At 44.3% G+C, this 12,659-nt stretch overlaps 1 protein-coding gene across 2 annotated transcripts in view; it reads right to left on the bottom strand.

The window, feature by feature from the left end:
- Duba (Deubiquitinating enzyme A) overlaps nt 1-12,659 on the bottom strand; it is a 61,905-nt gene extending 49,246 nt beyond the window's left edge. For both annotated transcript variants that reach the window (XM_068350750.1, XM_068350749.1), the window contains exon 1: nt 12,342-12,659. In XM_068350750.1, coding sequence (XP_068206851.1) covers nt 12,342-12,473 — 132 coding nt within the window. In that variant the 5' untranslated portion in view covers nt 12,474-12,659. The remainder of the gene's footprint in view (nt 1-12,341) is intronic.

The following is a 12,659-nucleotide window of genomic DNA, read 5'->3' on the forward strand; positions in this document are numbered from 1 at the left end:
GGCGTAATTTCTGGGGAAGATGAAGGTGGGACCAGTATGTATAAAAACTTCCAGGTTTATATACTTAGGAAATATACAAATTATTTCCAAATGTGTCATTTGTTCCGACACTATATACATACCATTACCCTCTTTACAGTGGAGACTCACTCAATAGTGGGTGGAAGTCGAACTGATTTGAAGGTACCTTGACACCTTGTTAACCTTTGGGGTTGACAGCCTGAGCAATTCATTATACAGTAGGTGTAAGAATTCAATTTGATTTGATCAGGTAGGTGTAAATTTGGAGTTAAACTCCGCATGTAACCTAGACCTTACCCGACTCCAGCTTGTTAGGAGGACAGATATATATAATTAAATATACTGCAAACTCACATCAGGTTTCCCAGGGGATGATGGTACCCACCTGCAGTTAAGAGGAAATCAGCTTGCAAAGTCCCTCAGATGATGAACCCCAAAGAAGTGAGAATGAATTAAGAAGTGGCCAGTCACTCACACATCCATTTTAGACTAACTCGCAGCTAACATCTGCCCTCAACCAACTGCTACTTACCCTACAAGGGAGCTGAGGTGTTACTGACCATGTTTTGGGCAGCTACCACAAGCCTTATGGGAAAAGTATCTATATTTCTGCAAGTTATGTCTTGCAGGTAGTGGGAGGAGAATGTGGTACAGTATTGTTTCCACACTCCTGCTTGTAGTACTATACCTACGTCACAGAGAAATTCTTTTAGAATGCTAGGGACATACTGATGACCCGACGTCATTAGCACAAAGTTGACGACCAAAAGGTGAGGAGCCTGGTTGTATGGCTCTGTTGATCACCTGTCTGATCCAGGAAGAGATGGAGTTCTTAGTGACCTTCTTTTCACTCTTCTTGAGCTCACAAAGAGCCTGCTGATCTGAGGGCAGGGTCTGGGAGTTCTTTTAAGGTATTTCCTCAGTGCTCTTACAGGGCAGAGTAACAGCTGATCTGGATTATCTGTTACAGACTGGAGACACTCAATCTAGAAGGGAAGGGCCTGAATCTAGGATCTGCTACAGCCAGACTTTGAATCTTAGCCACAAACCCCGAGACAAAACCTAGAGTCACCTCCCCCATCCCCTTGAATGGGCGATGTTGTAGAAAAAGCTATGTAGCTCGATGACTCTTATTGTAAAGACCAAGACTAACAAGAAAACAGCCTTCAACGTCAACACGGAGTGACCTGAAAGGAGCTGCTGGAATTGCTTGAGGAACAAAAAGGCTGCCCTATTTCCAGGTTTATGTGGCACTGTTGCTTCGCATCGGACCGGAGTCCAGGTGCCGCGCAGTGCAACAGGCAAGTCTCCCACCATCCTTTTGAAACATTTGTGAAGAGCAACAATTCCGGTGGAGGAGAGGTCTACTCCCCTGGGCAGATTGGTGTCCGACACCCAAAAACTCAAATCTTTCTTTTGCTCTGGAAGTAAATGTGCCTTCCAGCCATTACTATGAACTTTATGGTTAAGAATATCCCAACTACAGTATAAAATATACAATGTATTGAAGGGAAGAAAGGTGTATCATTTAGCCACTTATGACAAGGCATTGGTTAGGTTGGGATAAATGACTAAAGTATTTCCCTATTCATTATTTATGGGCTTCTGGGTTATACCGAAATAATTGAAGCATGCACAGGAGTAAAGCATTATTTGGTTAAATATGTTATTTTTATTAATAAAATAAATTTTTGAATATACTTACCCGATAATCATGTAGCTGTCAACTCCGTTGCCCGACAGAATTCTATGGAGGGATACGCCAGCTATCACAATACTAGAAGGGGGTGTATTTACCAGCGCCACCTGTGGCCAGGTACTCAAGTACTTCTTGTTGACACCTCCTCAATTATTCCTCGGTCCACTGGTTCTCTATGGGGAGGAAGGGAGGGTCGATTAAATCATGATTATCGGGTAAGTATATTCAAAAATTTATTTTATTAATAAAAATAACATTTTTCAATATTAAACTTACCCGATAATCATGTAGCTGATTCACACCCAGGGGGGTGGGTGAAAAACCAGTGTACAAGACTAAAGGATAGCTAAGTATCCCGTATTTCATATAATCAGTTATCCACAATAACAATGAAATAATAAGTACCTGGTAAGGAAGTCGACTTGAACCGTTACTTTGCCTTTAATAAGATCGTCTTCCTTACTGAGCGCAGCGTTCCTCTTGGGAGGCTGAATCAACTCAAAGGTGCTAAAGTATACAGGTTTGCAACCCATACTAAAGGACCTCATCACAACCTTTAACCTTGGCGCTTCTCAAGAAAGAATTGACCACCCGCCAAATCAACAAGGATGTGGAAGGCTTCTTAGCCGACCGTACAACCCATAAAAAGTATTCAAGAGAAAGGTTAAAAAGTTATGGGATTATGGGAATGTAGTGGCTGAGCCCTCGCCTACTACTGCATTCGTTGCTACGAATGGACCCAGGGTGTAGCAGTACTCGTAAAGAGACTGGACATCTTTGAGATAGAATGATGCGAACACTGACTTGCTTCTCCAATAGGTTGCATCCATAACACTCTGCAGAGAACGGTTCTGTTTGAAGGCCACTGAAGTAGCCACAGCTCTCACTTCATGTGTCCTTACCTTCAGCAAAGCAAGGTCTTCTTCCTTCAGATGAGAATTTGCTTCTCTAATCAGAAGCCTGATGTAGTAAGAAACTGAGTTCTTAGACATTGGTAGAGAAGGCTTCTTGATAGCACACCATAAGGCTTCTGATTGTCCTCGTAATGGTTTTGACCTTCTTAGATAGTACTTAAGAGCTCTAACTGGGCAAAGTACTCTCTCCAGTTCGTTCCCCACCATGTTGGACAGGCTTGGGATCTCGAACGACTTAGGCCAAGGACGGGAAGGAAGCTCGTTTTTAGCCAAAAAACCGAGCTGCAAGGAACATGTAGCCGTTTCAGATGTGAAACCTATGTTCCTGCTGAAGGCGTGGATCTCACTTACTCTTTTACCTGTTGCTAAGCACACGAGGAAAAGAGTTTTTAATGTGAGGTCCTTAAAAGAGGCTGATTGGAGCGGTTCAAATCCTGATGACATTAGGAACCTTAGGACCACGTCTAGATTCCAGCCTGGAGTGGACAACCGACGTTCCTTTGAGGTCTCAAAAGACCTAAGGAGGTCCTGTAGATCTTTGTTGGAGGAAAGATCCAAGCCTCTGTGGCGGAAAACCGCTGCCAACATACTTCTGTAACCCTTGATCGTAGGAGCTGATAGGGATCTTACGTTCCTTAGATGTAACAGGAAGTCAGCAATCTGGGTTACAGTGGTACTGGTTGAGGAAACTGCATTGGCCTTGCACCAGCTTCGGAAGACTTCCCATTAAGACTGATAGACTCTGAGAGTGGATGTCGTCCTTGCTCTGGCAATCGCTCTGGCTGCCTCCTTCGAAAAGCCTCTAGCTCTTGAGAGTCTTTCGATAGTCTGAAGGCAGTCAGACGAAGAGCGTGGAGGTTTGGGTGTACCTTCTTTACGTGAGGTTGACGCAGAAGGTCCACTCTAGGAGGAAGAGTCCTGGGAACGTCGACCAGCCATTGCAGTACCTCGGTGAACCATTCTCTCGCGGGCCAGAGGGGAGCAACCAACGTCAGCCGTGTCCCTTTGTGAGAGGCGAACTTCTGAAGTACCCTGTTGACAATCTTGAACGGCGGGAATGCATACAGGTCGAGATGGGACCAATCCAGCAGAAAGGCATCCACGCGAACTGCTGCTGGGTCTGGAATCGGAGAACAATACAAGAGGAGCCTCTTGGTCATCGAGGTAGCGAACAGATCTATGGTTGGCTGACCCCACAGGGCCCAAAGTCTGCTGCAAACATTCTTGTGAAGGGTCCACTCTGTGGGGAAGACCTGACCCTTCCGGCTGAGGCGATCTGCCATGACATTCATATCGCCCTGAATGAGCCTCGTTACCAGCGTGAGCTTTCGATCTTTTGACCAAATGAGGAGGTCCCTTGCGATCTCGAACAACTTCCTCGAATGAGTCCCTCCCTGCTTGGAGATGTAAGCCAAGGCTGTGGTGTAGTCGGAGTTCACCTCCACCACCTTGTTAAGCTGGAGGGACTTGAAGTTTATCAAGGCCAGATGAACTGCCAACAACTCCTTGCAATAGATGTGAAGTGTCCTTTGCTCCTGATTCCATGTTCCCGAGCATTCCTGTCCGTCCAGTGTCGCACCCCAGCCCGTGTCCGATGCGTCCGAGAAGAGACGGTGGTCGGGGGTCTGAACAGCCAATGGTAGACCTTCCTTGAGAAGAATGCTGTTCTTCCACCACGTTAGAGTAGACCTCATCTCTTCGGAAACAGGAACTGAGCCCGTCTCTAGCGTCATGTCCTTTATCCAGTGAGCAGCTAGATGATACTGAAGGGGGCGGAGGTGGAGTCTCCCTAACTCGATGAACAGGGCCAGCGATGAAAGTGTCCCTGTTAGACTCATCCACTGCCTGACTAAGCATCGGTTCCTTCTCAGCATGCTCTGGATGCATTCTAGGGCTTGGAAGATCCTTGGGGCCGACGGACAAGTCCGAAAAGCTCGACTCTGAAGATCCATACCCAAGGAGACAATGGTCTGGGATGGAACGAGCTGAGACTCCTCAAAATTGACCAGGAGGCCCAGTTCCTTGGTCAGATCCATAGTCCATTTGAAAATCTCCAGACAGCGACGACTTGTGGGAGCTCTTAAAAGCCAGTCGTCTGACGGAGCCGGACACAAGATCATGATACTGCTGCACAGTCTGTAAACTGTCAATCATGGGCAAGCGAGGAAGTACAGTGACAACCCGAATCTGTCTAGACTGTCTGGGTCGTACAGACAACTCCTTAACGGGTTGCTGAGGTTGCCGCACTGCGTCACAACAAGTCCCTTCTGTTGGTTGTTGAACGTCTTCCCCGTGACACATTGACTCCGTAAACAAAAAATCCTCTAACAAGGACTAAGCTTGGACTGCATGTCATGCAACACAGCTCAAGGTCTATGGGAGCAGGTGTGGTAACAGACGGGATTAGCGGCTGAAGTGGAACCATTACCTTCCCTGTAAGCATGTTATGCTTAAATAAAAGTCCATAAGAGGTTATGCAGCTAAAGGCTCCCTCCAAATGACAGAGTCCTCAAGGGAATATCAGAAGGAGGGAGAAAAGAACTTTCTCATCTACAGGGACCTTATCCTAGAAAAGCTAAGTTCTCTGAGTGAGGGTTCACTGGTGCAAAAGCAGCAGACTAGAAGGCAACGTTATGAAACTGCTTGACAGTCTAGTGAGTTGGCAACAACCCAAGATGTGTTGAGAAGCATGCGGTAAGGAATGCAGAGCATGATGTATGCAGAGTAAGCTGTATGCAGAGCATGCTGTATGTAGAGCATGTTGTATGCAGAGCATGCTGAATGCAGAGCATGCTGTATGCAGAGCATGTTGTATGCAGAGCATGCTGAATGCAGAGCATGCTGTATGCTGAGCATGTAGTAAGCAGAGCCTGCTGTAAGCAGAGCCTGCTGTAAGGAAAGCAGAGCGTGTGCATGGCGTTTAACATTTCTCAGAAATTCCATGACCAGTGCTAGAGTGCTTTATGCATGCTTGCATGGGGTTTAAACCATGGTATGAAAATGGAGGTAAGGTATGCTGAACAGCAGAGTCAGAACGAGCAGGAACAACAATAGTTGTGGTTTCCTCTTCAAGACTCCGATGAGGGAACACCTGAGGCTCAGTCTGCAAAGGCTGAATAAAAGACAAGCAGAAGGAAGGCGCATGGGTGGAGGAGGCTGACTCCTAGCATGAGTGGTTGAACCCAAGGGTTGCGCTTGCTGAGCGGTTGGCGGAAGAGGAGTAGCAAGTTCCAGTTCCTGTGGTGTGAGCGGAGCGCGATGAGGAAGAGGCTGCGCAGAACAAGGTAAATGTCTCGCAAGCTGAGGCTCCTGAGGCGCAAGGCTAAGGTGTTGTGGTGCTTGCCTTGTGGAGGGTTGAGCTCGCTGCAGCGAGAGCTGAGGAGACTGACTCATGGACGGGAGAGGTTGTTGTACCTCAACCGAGTGTTGCATCACTGGTGGAGCAGCAAGTGGAGGCGGAGGAAGAGAGGTATAATCCTCCTGATCCCAATGTAAAGGTTGCCTTAAGGAAGGCGGAGGCTGAACACCACAGGGAACAGCAAACTCAGCACGTGGCTCAACATCGTACGCCTGGCAGGTGGAACTGCTGGCAGGTGGTACTGCGATCAGGCGGAGCGAGTGTAGGTGGAGGGAGTGTAGGCGGAGGAGCAACACTCTCAGCCCGACACTCACGCATCAAGTCCGAAAGCTGTGCTTGCATGGACTGTAGTAGAGTCCACAACATCGTACGCCTGGCAGATGGTACTGCGATCAGGCGGAGCGAGTGTAGGTGGAGGGAGTGTAGGCGGAGGCGGAGGAGCAACACTCTCAGCCCGACACTCACGCATCAAGTCCGAAAGCTGTGCTTGCATGGACTGTAGTAGAGTTCACAACATCGTACGCCTGGCAGGTGGTACTGTGATCAGGCGGAGCGATCATAGGCGGGGGGGAGTGTAGGCGGGGGGGAGTGTAGGCGGGGGGGAGTGTAGGCGGAGGCGGAGGCGCAACACTCTCAGCCCGACACTCACGCAACAAGACCGAAAGTTGTGACTGTATGGACTGCAGTAGAGTTAACTTGGGGTCGGCAGACACTAAGTTCTGCTGAGGTAAAGCCTTAACAGCAGAGATCTGTTGTGGCAGAACCTTACTCCTCTTAGGCGGAGTGTAATCAACTGATGACTGAGGAGAGTCAGAGCTAACCCAATGACTGCATTCGGGTTGTGAACTTTAACTTCGTACGTCTGGCATAGGTCTGGACTTAACGTTTAAGAGGTCTTGAGACCTGAGACCAGCGTTACTCTGCCTTTATTTTCTCCCCTAATCTCTTCTGCAGACGAGCAAAATAAGGGCTCAATCGTCTGCGGGTGGGAGTGACGGTCTCGGTAAGACACGCCCACAACCACCGAGAATACTTCTGTGCGCCGATCAAGGCCTGCTGAACCCTTATGCCCTTCGACATTGCTTCTCCCCTGGGCTTGGGAGCTTGCAAGAGGTCCCGGACTGGGAGGACGACTGGCGCGCACAAAAGTACCCTCACGCACTAATCACTTATCACTTTGATTTCTGTTTGCACTTATTTCACTGAACTCGAAACTTTAATTGGTTTGTACCTGAAATACGCAATTCTATCCTTTCTCAAAGTTAGTAATTGCGAAAACAGAATTACAATGTAACAGAAAAATCTAATGAAAGATAATTCAGTGGTTGGAAAGAGACTAAACACTAGATCACTCTAGAAACGTTTAGTTTCTTCCCCTAAAGAGACTAGGGAGAAGAGCAAAAACGATAACGACGTTACTCGTACGCCTGGCAGGCTTGAATGAAACGTTTATCCTCTTTCTCCCTCCGTCTCTATCTCTCTCTCTCTCTCTCTCTCTCTTGACTTAGAACCTGAGAGAAGAGCCCAATCATATATATCGTTAAAACATATTATTGTTAAAGGAAAAAACTGAAAAGTTCCTTTATTAGGATCAAAACCATTAAGTTAAGAAAGAATGAACAAAACGCTAGACACGGTTACTCTTACTGCAACGTGAAACCGTGAACATTCTTTCTCTATCGTAACGATAGAGTGCAAGTTGAACGTTCTGAACGTCAACAACTGCAGAGACAAAACAAAACGTTAGTTCAACTTTGAAAACAGTACGAGACTGTCAAAGAAAATCTTTCAAACTCTGTGGCGGAAATAGCATAATATGTTAACAGGTAAAACCGAAATGACGGGCTCAAAGTTTATTAACTTCGGTAAAAGACCGCCTACTATTAGGAAGGTCGAATATAAACAAATATAAAAATTAATTTTAATGAGTTTATAATAAAAGGAAGTTAATCGAAGAGGCCTATAAGAGGCGGAGAGATATAAAATAAATCTATAACTTTTGTTAAGCAAAATTAAGAAAGAGAGTCTATACTCTCTTAGACACCAACACTTCCGTCTAAGGGAAGGGTCGGCCATTGAAAGGTGAACGAGAGTTCATACTCTCTCGTCACCATAATTAATCAAATTAATTCCAAAAGCTAACTAAGCTAATATAGAAGTTTCCAGTAAAGCGACAGCCGAAATCAAAGAGAAATACTTCACCAAAGTCGTGAAAATACTCCAAGAACATAAGCGTATCCCAGAACGTCTTGCCGGAAGCACGACAGAGGAATAATTGAGGAGGTGTCAACAAGAAGTACTTGAGTACCTGGCCACAGGTGGCGCTGGTAAATACACCCCCTTCTAGTATTGTGATAGCTGGCGTATCCCTCCATAGAATTCTGTCGGGCAACGGAGTTGACAGCTACATGATTATCGGGTAAGTTTAATATTGAAAATTGAATAGTACAGCTAAGAAACATTTCCGTATATTTATATATGAAAAGTCGGTCAATTTTTTTTTTTTTTTTTGGGGGGGGGGGCAGTCGAGCAGGACCCAGCAAACTAGGTTAGGTTAACAGGAGTCCCAGTATTACCCTTGTTAGTCTTTGTAATTAGTTTTACAGTATCACCAATCATGATTATACAGTATGCATGAAAGAGGTAGTTTTAAGCCTACTTTGTCTTCAGACCATTCTTCTCATTGCATTTTAATTACTTTTGACTTTCCTACACTTTAAAAACCTTGGGTTCCTTTAGGGATCCCCTACAAGAGTTGTTTACATAGGACTGTGTAAAGTGAAAAATAAAACTTTTCACCTAGAAAAGTTGTTAAAAATGCTTGGAGCTTTTACCAGAAACTTTTTCTTAGCTCTCTAATTAACAATCTGGCTACCCATTTAGTCCTACACTATGAATGAAAGGTTTTATTGAAAAAAAAAAAACTCATCCTGATACCATACCGTTGTAGCAGGAAATTTTTCCTTGACTGAAATTCCCACGGGGAAAATTAGCCTAGGATAGATTCCCCCCACCCTCTGGGAAAAGCAACCTGGGCTATTATTCCCCCTGGGGGAGGGGGGGTTTCAGACCAAGGATATTTTACCCCCTCAAGGCCATTTCTCTCCCCCTTACATAGATGCTTTAACCTTTTATTTCCACAGAAAATAAACCATTCTCGCGTTATCCCCACACCTTTCCAAATGGACACAGGTTGGAATCTGAGACTTTGGGTGAGCGAAAACAGGAAAAAAATAAATATTCAACACTTTAGAGATTTTCAAAAGGCCACAGAACCTAACACCCACCTAACTTAACTTAGTAGTTCCCAGGTCACAGACCTAGCAGGTGGGGAATGTCCCTCAACAGTCATTCCTAGGTCAAAAACCTGTCTACGTCACAAACTTGCCCAGATCACAGACCTAGCCGGAAGTTAAGTACTGACCCCCTTCAGAGGTCACAGACATAGCCGGAAGTTAAGTACTGACCCCCTTCAGAGGTCACAGACATAGCCCTGGATCCCTACCCAAGTCACAAACTCTAAAAGTAAATCACAAATAATTCCTTCCCTTATTATTGATACTTGCCTCTCTTTGTCTGTCTTAGCAATCTTCACAGTTGAATTACAATGAAAAAGTGACGGTCTTCAATAAAAGATAACTCAAAATCACACTTACAGCACTTTAAAGTTTGAGGGATAACACAATGAAATTTTAAAAAGGTGTTTACTACATTAGGTGTAGGCCCACCATAAAAGTCACTATGAAACTGTAACGACTACATGTTGTCACGTACACCGTTTGTGAATCTCTGTTTGTGGTCATGTGAATGACCCCTGGTCACCGGCTCGCTTGGGGGGAGTGTGATTTATCAGCATCCACTGGAGAAGAGGTTGTCTCCATGCCAAATTGCCAACGAATGGTTTCCTGCCTCCCTCCTTATCTTGCAGATTTTCTGGGGGAGTCGAAAGGTGGGACTTGAGGGAACAATGGCTCAGGAGGGCGTAGGCCTACCGGTTGTATCTGGATTACTGAGATGAGGGTGTCTATGATTGGCCAGTCTCTTCTTTCGTCACGAGGTCACACCCTACAATGCCAATGAAGCCTTACGATGGCCGCAGGACATGGAGCAGTCGGGCCTAACGCAACCATCTGATAAGTTGTCACAATTATTGACCTTTGCTCGTCATAAACAAAGCCCTCATTTTTATACTAAACTTGGACTTTTATATTGTCTTTGAAAACTGTACTAACGTAAATGTTAAGTCTTCGTCCCCTGACCGTTCTTCCCCCAAGGCATCTTTTGTAAATCGCTACCATGAAATGAAGAGCACGTATTTCATTTTAAAAAAATTGCAAGATTGACATTCTTAGATTTTACTAAAAGTGCTCAGACCTGTGTATGATTTATTGTGAAAATATATTGCTCAATACAAATTCAACTTTGTGTACCCCACCTCTTGAATACAAATGTTTAAATGAATTGCCAGTGTCGTGACAATGTCACCATTACCATACGCTTATAACAGCAGTGGGGTTGGGGTAATCCAAGGAGGAATCTTGGTCCAGAGGGGGGGAATATTATCCTAGGGCAAAATTCTCCGAGGGGGATATATATCCTGGCCATATTTCTCCAGGGGGAATTTCAGACAGGGGGAAAACCAGACCATTACACCGTAATAACCAATGGGGCTGTAAACCTTTTCAATGATAATGTAGTGTGTCATTACGGTTTCATTGTAGTGTATTACAGGGAAAACAACTACTTTTTCTTATAGAAAAAATTACGCTCTCTTCGAAAATGACACTCGTTCCCGTCGCAAATTAATAGTTTCAGAAATATATATACATCTATATCCTCCAATAATTGGGGACCCCCAGTGGGAACTCGGGGTTTTGGGTGGGGAAAACATACTGGGGAATCGATATATAAACGTAAAACAAGCCTTTTCTTCTCTATACATTACCTTCTTGAAATTATAATAACCGGAGGAAAATACAAAACAGTATATTTGGATAAACTTTGGAGGCGCCGTTACAAAGATTGTGTCATGAAAAAATACAGTAACCAGTGCTGCCAACGTCCGATGTAGATCAAATGTTATTTTGTGACCTGTCATACTACTAGGCTGGGTTAGGTGGGTTTGTTAGGTTCTGTGCCCTTTTTGTACTTTTTATATATTGAGTAAAACTTATAAGGAGAAATTATTTAAAATACATATGAAAATATCTATCATTACTATCTTTAGTAATGTCAACGTGCCGTTGGTAACTCTGTGTACCATACGTCAACGTTGGTAACACTGTGTATTATTGGTAACGTTGCTAATGTAATCGTTCGTTCGTAAGAGAAGTGACACCGTGCAACTCAAAGTTATCCGAATTGGTTGATCTGTTTGTTTCCGATTGAAATGAACATCAAATTCGGTTAATTCACGTTATTTACTATAGGAAAACAATTATATATCGTTTCCCCACCCAAAACCCCGAGTTCCCACTGGGGGTCCCCCATTATCGTAGGATATAGATGTATATATATTTCTGAAACTATTCATTTGCGACGGAAACGAGTGTCATTTTTGAAGAGCGTAATTTTTTCTGTAAGAAACAGTAGTTATTTTCCTAGGTTACATTGCCCTGTAATTCACTACAAAAATACCGTCATTACTGTAAGATTCTGCGTGAAAAGCACATGTAACGGAGCCTTTGAACATCAGCAGCCAGTTCCTCCCGTGTGGATTAAAAATGGACATCAACAAACCTATATTCCCCCCCCCACCTAACCTACAAGCCATGTCCTTACCTACTTACCTACAACCCCCCTTACACTCCCATATTCTAAGTTAGACATAATAATACATACAGGTGGCCGCCATCATACATACACCCCATTTATTGCCTCTGCCTTAAAATAAACTTGGGGTCTTTGAAAGATATGAATATCCTGGTCTATTGGAGAAAAATATCTGAAGAGGATAACCTTAAACAATAATGTGGCCGCTTTTCATGGCAAGACTAACTTAGGCTAACCTTTTACAAGATCGAAGATGGCCTGCTCTATAAATGCCCTACTGCATAAGAGATTAGGCCGAATAATGAAGGCCAACTCTTGAAATTAATATCGCTCCTGCTTATATATTAAAACAATCAAGTAAAAATTACCTGACTTATCCTAGATTAAAGGACAAGCTACATAGTATGAAAAGCTCCTACGTAAGCTAGCCTACCGTAGGTCACCATTGTTGTCGACATTCGGGTCTAGGCTAAACTTGAGACAATTTCTTGCTATTTTGTTCTAAAAAATGCAAAATACGGCTCTTTCATTACACAAGCTAAAATTCCACAAGAAATTACGCATCGACGTGAAATACCTGAATGTGATTTGGAATGGAGCCTATGGGCAATTGATGTTGATGAGGGACAGAATTCGGTGGCTCTACAGTCTCCCCTTCTCCTCCACCAGACGACGCCTGCTGGGGCTTCTTCTTAGGTAGAATGGTCATTTTAACACCTCAAGATCAACAGTTATTGCCTACACATAGATACTAAGGGGTCATTGGAATCTTTATTTCCCAGTTAGACCAGAAAATGGCGAAAGTATGGTGGAATACAGTATAGATTCGGGAATATTATTTTCAGTTTCTGTTCTCTCCGTTGTGAGTATAGATGGCGTTGTCAGTCACAGGGTA

The sequence above is a fragment of the Palaemon carinicauda genome, chromosome 27 (genome assembly GCF_036898095.1).
Source record: "Palaemon carinicauda isolate YSFRI2023 chromosome 27, ASM3689809v2, whole genome shotgun sequence".
Classification (NCBI taxonomy): Eukaryota; Metazoa; Arthropoda; class Malacostraca; order Decapoda; family Palaemonidae; genus Palaemon; species Palaemon carinicauda.